Source organism: Pelodiscus sinensis, chromosome 24 (genome assembly GCF_052426305.1).
Source record: "Pelodiscus sinensis isolate ZL-2025 chromosome 24, ASM5242630v1, whole genome shotgun sequence".
Taxonomy (NCBI): Eukaryota; Metazoa; Chordata; order Testudines; family Trionychidae; genus Pelodiscus; species Pelodiscus sinensis.
In genome coordinates, this window is record NC_143075.1 from 18,515,073 (window position 1) to 18,527,832 (window position 12,760).

The window sequence follows — 12,760 nt, forward strand, 5'->3', positions numbered from 1 at the left end:
TTGAACAAAGTGTCTGGTAGCCCTGCTGTTAGTCCAAACTCAGATAGACCTGCTGGAGGTCACGCTGTTTGAAAACGGCGGACTATACCTTGGTATGCCATCTAAAAGCGGGGTGAAATTGTAGGATTCCACTTCAGATCAGTGCAGCTGTGCTTAGATACAGGGGCAGGCTAAAGTTACAGTTAGCCCAGAGCCATAACACCTGAACTGAACCACTCTCTTAAATTAGGTCTGCATTTTCTTTGATTAAGTCACAAATGACCTCCTGCTAGCCAAAACTTATAAGCAGTATTCCATCCTCCTCCTCTGTAAATGGTCAACCATGCTCCAGTTTTCCTGCAATCTTGTCCTCTCTTGGCTCCTGTGACTGTCCTCCTGATAATTATGCTCCTTCTTTAATCATGCCTCAGTGGGTCCTTCAGAGAATTTTCCTCAACTCCCTCCCCCTCCCAGCTTGCTGGTTCCACAAAGCTCTGTCCATCATCCCCTTTTTTTCTTGTCCCCTCCCCCCCTTATCTCCAGGTAAACATCTAAAAAACACAAGTGCAACTGCCATCTCTGCTTAAGGTGCTCAGTGTTTCACAAACAGTCTTCCTGGGAGGGACTCTAGTTACTCCTATTTGACAAAACACAAAATGGTTAGAAATCTTACCCCAAGGTCACAGAGCTGGTGAGTGGAGAGCTGAGACTAGCATACAGAAATTAAGGATATAATAATGTAGTCAACTAACCGATAAGCAAAAGTTTATAGGTTAATGCTATAGACTACATGCATCTCCCCTACCACCCACCAGTAAATTTTTTATCAGGCTCAGCTCAGTCCCAGCCCCACTACGGCTGTGCATTAAAAGTGTATTAGGAGTCATGCAGTCAAGCAGCCCAGTTCAGTTCTGGCTCATGTCGGGTCCAGGAGCACTGCCCCTCCCATGGACAGAGGCAGCTGCCACCCTGTGCTTCTACCTCCATATCAGGGGCAGCAACATGAGGCAACAGGGAGCTGGTCCATCAGGTGAGCTGTTTTTTAAATTGCCTCCCCTTCTGGACCAGTTCCTGCCTGGCACCCCACACTGCTGCCTCTGATTCAGAGGCAGCAGCATGGAGTAGCAAGGGGCTCCTCGGGAGTGGGGCCCGAGTGCACTGACTTCCAGCCCCACCTCTGGGGACTATAGACTAGTCGACTAAATGATAAGAAATCATGAGGTTAATCGACTATTCAGTTAACCAATACTTAACATCCCTAATAGAAATCCTGACTCCCCCATCGTTAACCCACCTAACTACTCAATGACAGTCAGCTACGTCTCTTCACTATGACAAACCAGGGAGAATAAGGTCTGCTGAGTGAAAGGACTTGTAGCATAACCCCCACTTTGATGACTCCCAAGCTACAATGAGTAAGCAGCCTTTCCAGAGAGTCCTTGACTTAACCATCCTTCAATTTTGATTTATTGTCAAGGCAACTTCCTAAGCCATGTGTTCAATTCCCATCTCTGTCACATTCTGGGTGTGTAACTTTAGGCAAGATAATTTATAGTCTCCACCTCAGATCCCCATCTGTAAAGTAGGGAGAAGCCTACCATTTCTGCCCTTATTTATACTGTGAACTCCTGCATACGGACTATGCTTTACAGCACCAAGTCCCTAGGCCCTATTGAAGCAGAAAAAAAAAAACACGGGGGGGGGGGGGGGAGACGGACGGGACGGGACACGACAATATCTTGATCAACATACTGAGAACCAAGATAAACAATATCAAGCTGCATTGGTCATTTTTTCCCTTCCAGCAGTCTGCTTTTCTGGGTCTTGTTTATTCGTTTCAAAGCCTCAGCAGACATCTAATCAAGCTGTTAAGAAGAGTCAGATTTGTGGCCAGTCTGGCACTTAGGGAGCTGTTAAGCAGTCAAAAACAGTTCTAGTCAGCAATTAAAAAAATGGAAACATGGTTTCTTTCTTCTTCACTTTCCACCCTTTATTTTCCTATTAAATTGAAATTGCACCAGGGATAACAGTCACTTCTCCACTAAGAGACCTTATTAAGTTCTTGGTGGGAGCACCTGAGTGTTTTAGGCCTATATTGTGTGCACTCTGCTAGTCATCCAAATTATGCTACAGAGTCAGAGAGGAAGCAATGATTTCAGCAGGCTTGAGGAAGAAGGAAAAATGTGATAGCTTCCAGATGAGCATATTACACTAAATTTAACATTCCTTTTGGTACTTAGAATTTCCACTTTTTCCCCTTCCATTTATGTAATTAGAAATCAAGCAGCAGGAAGCCATTCCTATTCCAACCTCGGTTAGGAACATTACAATCTTACTCCATAGAGTGAGACAGGAGACCTACCTTCACATGGAGGCATTTTGCATAATTTATTTTGACAGGTTCAAGCCCTATTTTTGAACCAATACAATTTAAACTAAACCGCAACAAACAAAGCTCAATTATGGGTTAGTTTAAAAAAAAAGCCACTCTGAACAGGGAGGTCTGGGAAGAGAGAGAACATTCAGTCTAAATTACTAGCTATTCCTTTCCAATCTTTACCTCTTTTTTAAAGTCACAGTCTCTCTTTGCAGACTGAAGAGTCAGCACTTCAGCACATACAATGGTTTGATGAAATTTACAATAATGTTTAAGAGGGCAATGTTTTCTGAAAGGAAGTTAATGTTATGACTCTTACAAAAGCATTTAATCTAAACTATTTCAAGTATCTAAAAGGGTGTTATGAGGAGGGAGAAAAATTGTTCTCCTTGGCTCTGATGGTAGGACAAGAAGCAACGGGCTTAAATTGCAGCAAGGGAGGTTTAGGCTGGACATTAGGAAAAACTTCTTAACTGTCATAGTGGTTAAACACTGGAATAAGTTGCCTAGGGAGGTTGTGGAATCTCTATCACTGGAGATATTTAAGGGCAGGTTGGATGGGCATCTGTCAGGGATGAGCTAGACAGTGCCTGGTCTTCCATGAGGGCAGGGGACTGGACTTGATGACCCCTCAAGGTCCTTTCCAGTTCTAGTGTTCTGTGATTCTCACTCCAGGCCAAGCTGCACAATCAACTAGTTCTTTCCCTACATGACCTGTCAGAGAATATTGTCTTAAGGTACCACAACTTTAAGATTTTTTTTTTTTGTCCTACACCAGTCAGATGCTCTTCTCTCTGGCTAAATCCATTATCTTCCCAGCTTACTAGTGCTGCAGCAAAAGAGAATTTTAAAAAAACAAAACACCGAAAACCTCTCCAAACCACAGAGGAGCTGTGGCTCCAAAGTACACAGCTCAAATTAAAAATTGGGGCCGGATAAAATGATTCAAAATTGGAAAGAAAAAAAGGGACTGTTTCCAATAAACTGTTTTAATGACTGATTAATGCTGCCCAGCAAGGGAGAGGAGGAGGTAGAAAAAACAAGGACATACTCTAGCAATGGTGCTGGATGGCATCATGGTTTGGTAGGGTCCAGTTCTGCTTTGGCACAGAAACTGTTTTATCCAGTGAATCTGTGCTCATTTTGGGTATGCCTGGCATGTATCTTTGGCAAGTGAAATTTGTATTCAAGCCCCTCTAAAGGGATGTGGGTGAGGGAAGATTACTGAAGCACCCATACCATCTCCAGTTCCTGTTGCGCAATATCAGGAAGGCACTTTCCAAGCTTTTTCTGATCTCTAAGCACCTTCTCAAAGTCTACCCTCATCCTTCCTTTTTTGGCAAGGTTTTGAAAAGCATTGTGCAATTTTATTTTCCATTGTGTGTTCTTTTCGGAGAGAAAGTTATTCTTTCCTCTGCCTGGCTCACCATGGAGCACAATAAATTTTCAAAAAGAAAATATATTTACACAGGCTTTTAACATTAGTGTAAAAGTTACCAGTATAGGGAAAAAAATCAGGGTTATAAAATAAGCCCTATATAAAATTATCCCTTTATTGCAGAAGATGCCTTGGTGGTGTAGACATATAATATGTGATAGACCACATACACCAAGAGAGGGGCAGGAAGCTCTCCAACAGCAAGTATTCTCAGGTTGTGTTATAAAAGGACAATGTTTGCAGCAAATGCCTCAACAGAAGAATACATCTGAGTTCAGTGAAAGAAAAAAAAGTCTACAGGAGTAGCCGTTAGCAGCTGGTACCTCTTCTGGGTGGAGATGATGCAAGAGAGACTCTTCCACCAAACATCAACTAGAGGAGAGCAGACTGACAACAGAGTGCACTTAAAAAAAGTGTTCAAGAAAAAAAGTCTGTTTACCTTAAACTAAATATTAAGCTCCAGATAAAAGCTGGAACAATTAAGCATAAAGAACTACAAGTACCATCTTTGTCCCATTCCAAAAATGAGGGGAGGGGGGAGTAAAGCTCTATCAGAAAGCACATGCATCTATTTCATTAGCTCACTATGCAGGGAATCGTTTCTCAAGACCCTTTACAGATTAAAGCAGCAGCATCAGTTAGGGGAGACAGCAAACCAGTCAGACTTGCACTTTCCTACACGTCTGTTTGGAGAGGACAGAATGTAGGCCTTCACAGCAATTGCTGTTGGGACAGGACTTGAACCTGTGCTTCTCCTAAAACCAGCCCAAGGAGTAAGATCCAGGAAGCGAGGTGAGGTGGGGAGCTTTCTGTGAACCATGTGTTTGGTGGGGACTGCCTGTCTGAATGGGAAGAAACACAGGACAGCTGTCCTTTCACAAGGACTTGAGCAGCAGCTTTAACCAGGTGGTTCTAGCTGCTAGTATTACAATGGGAGTCCTCACTTTCCATTCATATGCAAAGCAAAAAAGCCAAAACACTGGGGGGGCAGGGGTGTCCACTTTTCTTTTATTTCTCAGAAGAATTCCTCCTTGCACTTTTCAGAGAGAAAAATACAAAACAAGATACAGAACTTTGTTTCAAGTACATAAGCAGCTTGTTGGAGTAGAAAGAGCAACTGATAAGTGTTTCAGAAGAACATTGGCTTACTCCAGGGGCACTTCAATATTCCTGAGGAATAACATGATTTCTCCTTTCGTCCCACTGGGATGTTCTTAGTTATTAGTCACTGTTCCTGTAAAGCAAGAAGACTCCTATAACATTTTGTATCTTTTAGCATTTTTTATCCAAAGATGCTCAAAGCAAGCAATTAAGCCTAGAGCAGTGTTTCTCAACCTTTTTATAAAGTACCCCCTTTAAAAAAATTATAAGTACCTACACTTTTCAGACATATACATTTCTCTATCATTGCAACACATTTGTTTAAAACAACTTAATCATAGCCAGGGGGGCGATGAAATTTTTGGGTGTAAAAAGTACAGAAATAATAAAGTGCTGTAACTTAAAACAAAAATTCAGTTTTCTCCAAATTTCAGTTGTGTTGACGTATCCCCTCAGACTTCTCGAGTACCCCAATGGTACTCGTACCACTGGTTGAGAAACACTGGCCTAGAGCACCTGCAGGAGGCAGGTTAGAATCTGTATCCTTCTTGAATTGGTGGAAAAGCTGAAGCATGGAGAGGTTAACTACCTACTAGGGGGCTGTGCCCACTGCTCAATATGCTCACCAACCCCTCTCTTGGGGAGGGGGGGAAGGGGAGGTCACCCCAGCTCCCCACCACCATGCTAACCTGGGCCTTTTCCCTTCCCCCTTCTGCACCCTCCCCAGCCCTTTCCCCCCCAGCCTAACCCTAATCCCCACACCGCTGCCCAGATGAAGTGGTGCCAGGTCTGACTCTGGTGCCTCCAGTGAGGGCTGGGCTAGCAGTAGGTGGGGCTTGGCTCCATGAATGAAGAGGCAGGGCTGGGCTTTACCCACCCATGCCTACTCCCCCAGCCTGTGGACCCTGGGTCATGACGGTATCACTCTGTCCCACAGGAAAAAAAATTACATACAGACAAATATTCACACAGGAAGTGTGCTGTAAAGCTAAGAACAGAACACAGGTCGCCCAAATCCTGGTCTCACACTTTATGTCACAACTAGAAGAACTTTACAGAATATATTTGGGGATACTTTGGGGACAGTGTCTAGATTGATATGAGTTCTATCCTATCCGGCTGTTACTACACTCCCCACTCATTTTCACAAACCAAAGAATGGGTTCTAGTGCTATATGAGAAAGCTGAAATCAAGTTCCAACATCATTTTCTAGGGAGAGTGTGATAATGCAACAATATTTTCCACAGTGCTAACCACCAGACATGAAATAATTGCATTTTAATAACTCTGGAACTTTTACCCATGACTATACATTTTGGAATTAATTGTATTAACCATTATATGGGCTTCATCTCCTTGCTTCCTCCCTCCAACATGCTCAGACTCTTTGTGCCAGGGAAAGCCAACAGAGTGTGCTGGAAACTTTGTCCTCAGCTCTAGTGCCCCGCAGGCAGCTGTGCTTCTTCTGCACACAGTGTCCCTCTGATGACCTCATTCTTAGAGACCACCCTCACTACAGAGTGGAGATTATTCCTTAAAACAAATATAAACCCTTGCCAAGCTCAAGTCAGCCTTCTATTGCCCAATGTTCCCAAGCAGTTATTTTGCCATAATAAGCATCTTCCAAGGGACAGACTGTTTCCTAGAGTTTCTGGGTTAGGTGATTACTCCCCAGAGTCCCCACATTGGAGAAATTTCCTTCCAATTTATTTCTGACTGAAGTCCACAAAACCAAGAGGACATCCCACAATGGTTACACACTCCAAGGTGGATCTAAAATGTTACTGGGTTGCATTTGTTTCACTCATGTAAGATGCCAGCTTCTCCATGTTTGTAATCTTATTCCATCTACTTCTCCAATATAAAGGAATTTTTTTTTAAATCTGTAAAGGGCCGAAACCCAGTTATTGGCCGAGCATATTTATAGCTCAATATTCTGAAGTGGGTGGGTTTGCTAGGACTGTAGAAGCTTGTTGAAGGCTAATCCCTCAATACATTTAGGGATGATTAGCTGAAAAACCCTTCCAGGCCTTTTTTAGCAATCATGAAGGATGAAGAAAAAAAGCACAGGACTATCTTCCTATCCCCCCTTCCTCCTTTTGATAGGTCACTTCTAAGTTTTCTGGCAGAAGGTTTTAAACTAGCACTTTGATGTTTTAGAATGTAACCCTACTACCAGTGCTTTCAATGATAAAGCCCTTCACAATGTTCTCTGTATGTTCCACAGAAGTACCCCCTATTTGTGTTTAATTTCTATGTGATGGACTGGGGGATTTTTACCACCAATGCAAGATCATTCTAAGGTGGGCACATCGTGTGACCACAATCACGTCTATTATAATAAAATTAAATTGCACCAGCCACTTCTCTAGTATCAGTTTTCACCCAACTCACTTACAACATAACTCTCTTTAGAGAGGGTGTACCCAGTCATAAACTGACCCTTTTACAGTGAGCTATTTCTAGATTCTAATGATTCCAAATTCACATGCTCAGTCAAGAGTTCCTGTACATACTTGAAGACAAAGGAGAATTTTAGGCCCCAATACTTCCATCAGATCCACCAGTACAGAGCCCCGTACAGAGCCCCACTCAAGTCAAAGGGTCCTATCTATAAGCAAAGAGGTCCTCCCCTCAAATACGATTGCAAAAGTGGGGCCATACTGTTTAGGGTACTTTAATTTTCCAGATTTTTCCATATTTCTTACACACTTGTACATTGTAGAAAAACCACCTGCAGCATGTAAGCTGACCCAATGGAGATTTCAGTGTCCTCAAAGAGAGGGTGTGTAGTAGGTTTAATCATAAGTAAAGAGTACATTAAATATTTGAAAGAAACTGAAAAGTTTGAAAAAAAATACCATACAGGAGATCTCCTCCAGCTAGTAGCAATGTATTTCTTCTGCAGTCATTTTAAACAGGAGCAAGACTATTTAAAAACTGAACGGTTCTTAACATACATATGTATTTTACTCCAAAACTTACTTTTACAAATTTGCCATGGAGAAGATATGGAGACTGGAAATCATGCTGACAATTGGAATAAGCCATTCCTAACCCCATCCCTGACCCAAAAGCAATAGGCCACGTCTTTCCTGTGTGAAAGAAAGAGAAGGAGAGAAACTAGAAATATTGAATACAAAAAGAAGAATACTGCATTAATTTCAAGCTATGATGACAACTTTTTACTAAACAAATGCCAAGAAGTGGTAGATTATGGGAAAACATGAACTGTGCATTTTCAGGTACTATGTACTCTGAAGTCTCCTCAAAAAGTATCTTTAAAAACGGCATTAGAAGGCATCAAGTGTCATTTACAGTCTAATGGGAATAAATCTGCTGTATTTAAGGAAGTCACATTAAACTATCCTAGCCATTTCAATCTGTGGATCTCAAAGTACTCTACAAGTATTGATGAGGCCACAGTGCCAGATCCTCAGCTGGTGTAAAATGGCATAGCTCCAGTGTCTTCAATGGACTTATGTCAATTTACACCAGCAGAGGCTCTGGTCCATTGTATTCTGCTATCTTCCAGATCTGCTCATAATTTAAATAAGAGAATTTTTCCTTTATGACTAGTTTGAACCGGAATCTCAAAGTCTGTATGTAGTTGGGTCTAGGTAATTTCACATCAATTTATTTACACCAGTAGTAAATAATTGTGTAAATAGTTATACACAAGTTGGCATAACATACTAAGCAAGATTTACATACTTCAAAGAATTCAGTTTAAGAGGTGTACCCAAACAAACTAATATGACAACAAACAGCTAACAACATAGGGACACTTACTTTTAAAGAAGATGACTGAGAAAACAATTCCTAATCCAAAACCAGCACCTGCAAATAGAAAAAAAGGAGTAAGGAAGAAGCTAGACAATATATACAAATGGAAATCAACTCCATTCTTTTCATTATTTGTTCTAGCTGAGGCCTGCCATCACAAACTTTTAGGTTTCGCCACACCTAAGGAGCAAGTAGGTTATAGGTTTTTTGTGTGTGAAGATTTAAACACTATCTATCTATATAGAGAGAGTCTCTTGTGTGTGTGCGCGCATACAAGAGACCAATACCTATTCCCTACTATTTATTGTTCTAGAGCAGGGGTGGTGCTGGAACATACAAAATCTACTAGACTTGGACCCCCTAGGCTCTGGTGGGCGGGGGGGAATGTGAGGAGTGACTTCTCCTCTCTCACTCAGGGGCTTCTCATTTGTGTGGGACTCCCCAACTGATTTTTAATGTAAGTCAGTGGCCCCCAGCCCAAAAAAGGTTCCCCACCCCTGTTATAGAGTGAATTCTGGTCCTGGCAAGATTTATGGAAATGGTGTCACCAACTTCAATAAAGTTATAATTTGCTTCACTGTCAGAAGAAGAAAGCTCAAGGACACAGTTCCTCCTCCATTGCAAAACCAAGTTAGTTACCTTTTAGGTTTGCAGATTAATATCTTATTGTACTACAAGTAATTCTTATTACTCTACTTCAATGCATGTCCTCAGGGCAGTAAACTTAAGATGCTTCCCATTATTCTGTATCTTGGGAAAGAAAGCTCAGGGCTGCATTTTTGTTACAGCCATGGCATTCATTAGTCAGTGTAAACAAACAGATTAGGATGTGAAAAGTCATACTCCACACTGATTGAGTTGGAGCAGCTCAAAATTTCTCCATCACCACTTGGGAAATTACTTAGGTTAAGTCTAAGCTGACACTTTACAGTGCTGTAACTTTCTAGCTCAGGAATGTGAACACACACCCCTTCCACTGAGCACAGCAAGTTACAGTGCTGTACCGTGACAGTGTGAATCAGGCTATAGCTCAAGGAGCGTCAGTCCCAGTGCTATTAGCCACTCCCCTTGTGAAGGTGGCTTACAAAGGGGGCTGAGGGCAGCAATCTCCCAGCATTCATGTCATGGCCACGCTTTCAGTTTTTAGTCAGTGCCTTAAACTTAAGTGTAGAAAAAGCCTTAGTATGGTTCAGAAAAACACTTCGGTAACTCAAAGAAAAAACTTTTCTCTGGAAGACGAAGGGAAGTTTTGACAGAGGATTTGTGCACTTTCAAGAACCATGAAACAAAATAGCTAAACATTCAAGACCCAAGGGAAAGTTCTGCCTTCAATCACATGGGGCAAGGACACTAACTTTAGTGGGGACTGCAAAGGTGTAATAGCAAAATTGGCCACATATGCACTCATCTAGAAAATGAGCAAAGTTTCAAACACACTTAGAAGTAAGAGAGACAGTAATTAATCTTGCATTAGGATTTTTTTTTAAACAATTTATACCTAGAAGGATTATATTGTACTGAATAGCTCCTTTACATGAATCTCTGAATAAGTACTTACTACGGATTGGAACTTAAAGCAACTAAGCAAGGGTCTAGAGTGGACAACACAGGGGAAAAAAAATCACATACATCTACACTACACTGTCTTTCATGTGGACTGAGCTTCCCTTTTTGTTTTGTTCCACTCCAAGCCAATTTACACTGCCTGCAAAGAAAAAAGTAAGTAGTGATAGCTCCCACTCTTTCATCACTCTTTGCTCCAATAAGCAGCTCTGCACTTCATTGCCTTAGCAAATAATCTATGAAGCATCGCAAGTGCAGTGTTTTTCTATAATAAAAAGCATGTTAGGAGGAGAGATAATGAATTGGTCTGAACAGAGAAAACTGACCTTTGCTCTCAGAGAACCGAAGTTAACCCGTTATCATGAGAGCTTGAAACAAGAATTGTTTCTGAAAGCTCTTTTCATTCTACTATTGAGTTTGAACTGAACCAAACACAGAGGTAACTACTTTATTAGGACATTATGGTTATTATAGGGTAGGATTTCAAAACAAGAGAGAAGAGAAACTACAAGAGAAGATGTTTGATGACAGCTTGTCAAGTGGTCCTGACATCAACCCCCCCCTTGACATCTTAGCAACTGAACATTTCACAGAAGACCAGATTTTCACTCTCCTCAGCCATGTACAATTTGCATAACTTGAGACAATTTGAACTCCTCAGTGCTCTTTAGTACTTGGTCAGATTTCTGTGCATTTTCTGAATTCAGGACACTAACACAATACTTGCTAGGATCTTGTGTAAATAACTCTAACCATTCACATTAAATATAAACTCTGGCCTGTGATGCACAATCTGCAAGAAAAACAGTAGATCACCATTAGCAATGGCTTTTCCCCAAATGGAGCTTCTCCTCAATATCTTTGCAATAGCACAGCTGGTGTTGGTTCCAATAGTATGTTTGTGCTATTAAGGATAATTACTATCTATAAACATTCATCAAATGTACAAACTGTTTAGTTTTCTGACCCAGGACTCCCTCTGACAATCCTACCCTGCCAAAGGTGGCTATGCTGTCTTTTTGTTTTCATTTGATTGCTGGACGATAAAATGTGACTCTGAAATCAGACAGAGTGTACTAGGCGTTGTTTTAACTTTCCAGCTGAGAAAGGTAGTCATGCAGCGATACTGCTTTATGCTTCCTGTCCAAGAAGAATTTTCTCTACCAATCCAAACAGTTAGGCAATCAATGAGAAATTATTTGTAGAATGACAAATTCTGCATCCGCCACATGCAATGCCCAAGTAGATGCTAATGTCACCACATTTTCCATGAGATCAGTCAAACCCTTATTTTACTTTGCCAGTGCTGTGACAAACTGATCAGTTTTGAAGGGTGTAATAATTAAGAATTATACACTTGGATGAAAAAGGAGGAATAAACCCAAAGTAAAAATTTCCATTTAGCTTTAGGATTCTTCCATCATTGTTGGAATCACTAAGATTCCCCTCAATTTCTTTCCCCCACTCAGTCACTGGCCTAAACAAATTCTGTTCAATCCTGCTTCTTAGCTGGCTGGCAGGAAAACTATAGAATGAACTTACAAATTGAACCTCCCAAATCCGGGTCTCCGCTCCGGCAACATCCATGGTCTAGCAGGGCCACAGATGTTGCTGGACCAAAGAGCCCCAGAGGCAGAAAGTGGGAGCCAGCCGGGGGAGAACACCAGGCTAGGGAGCCCTGGCTAGGCCAGTAGAGGCTAGGCCGGGTGGCTGTTGGGGAGCCCCAGCCCAGCTGGGGAACCCCTGGCATCAGCGGGGCTAGGAGGGGTAAAGAGCCCTGCCCCAGTCAGAGAACCTCAGGCATTAGCAGGACCAGGTAGTGAATGTGGAGCTTTTGCCCTGCCTGGCCCTGCTGTTGCAAGGGGTTCCCCAGACAGCAGCCAAGCAGCCCCAGTGCTTTTCTATATTATATTAAAAATATATATTTTTATAACACACATTAATACATCATGAGTTGGTAGATACGGATACACTCCCTCACAGGAGTGTCCTCTTTTTTGAAAGTTCAGATGCGGTAACACTATCTGGGCTGCTGGAATTAAAACTCCTCATGATGATGATACGCCTGGGCTTCAGGGAAGGGACAAGAAATCTGGTTTATGACCACCTTTTGTTGAATGTTATAGTGTCAATCTTTGAGGCTACTTACAGCATCCAATTTAATCTAGAAGAAGAAAATAGCAGATCAGTACTAGAAAATGCGGTAAGGTTTGAATTAGGTCTAGGAAGTGAGAGAGATAAATGAGGGCAGAAATCTGACAATTATTGCTTTTTATCACCTACATGAGGAAGTTTAACCAACATGAAGCCAGAGAGGCAGAATTTCAGAGTTTTGCTGACCCCTGTTTCCCATCCCAAAATCTGTCAAGCTTCACTCCACTTCCTACTGGCGAATAGGCTAGAAACTTTGCTGAACTCACAACTGGAGGGAAATGTTAAGATCCGTAACAGTAGGAAGTGTTCAGATATTCTCCCCACCCACACAAACCACTATTTACAGTGACTCTGCTTTTTC

At 41.8% G+C, this 12,760-nt stretch overlaps 1 protein-coding gene across 1 annotated transcript in view; it reads right to left on the minus strand.

Moving 5' to 3' along the window:
* Nucleotides 1-4,782: 4,782 nt before the first annotated feature.
* Nucleotides 4,783-12,760, minus strand: part of MICOS10 (mitochondrial contact site and cristae organizing system subunit 10) — a 31,610-nt gene continuing 23,632 nt past the window's right edge. The window contains exons 2-4 of the mRNA XM_075906877.2: nucleotides 8,689-8,736; nucleotides 7,882-7,991; nucleotides 4,783-5,028 (exon numbers count right to left, since the gene is read on the minus strand). Coding sequence (XP_075762992.1) covers nucleotides 5,020-5,028; nucleotides 7,882-7,991; nucleotides 8,689-8,736 — 167 coding nt within the window. The 3' untranslated portion in view covers nucleotides 4,783-5,019. The remainder of the gene's footprint in view (nucleotides 5,029-7,881; nucleotides 7,992-8,688; nucleotides 8,737-12,760) is intronic.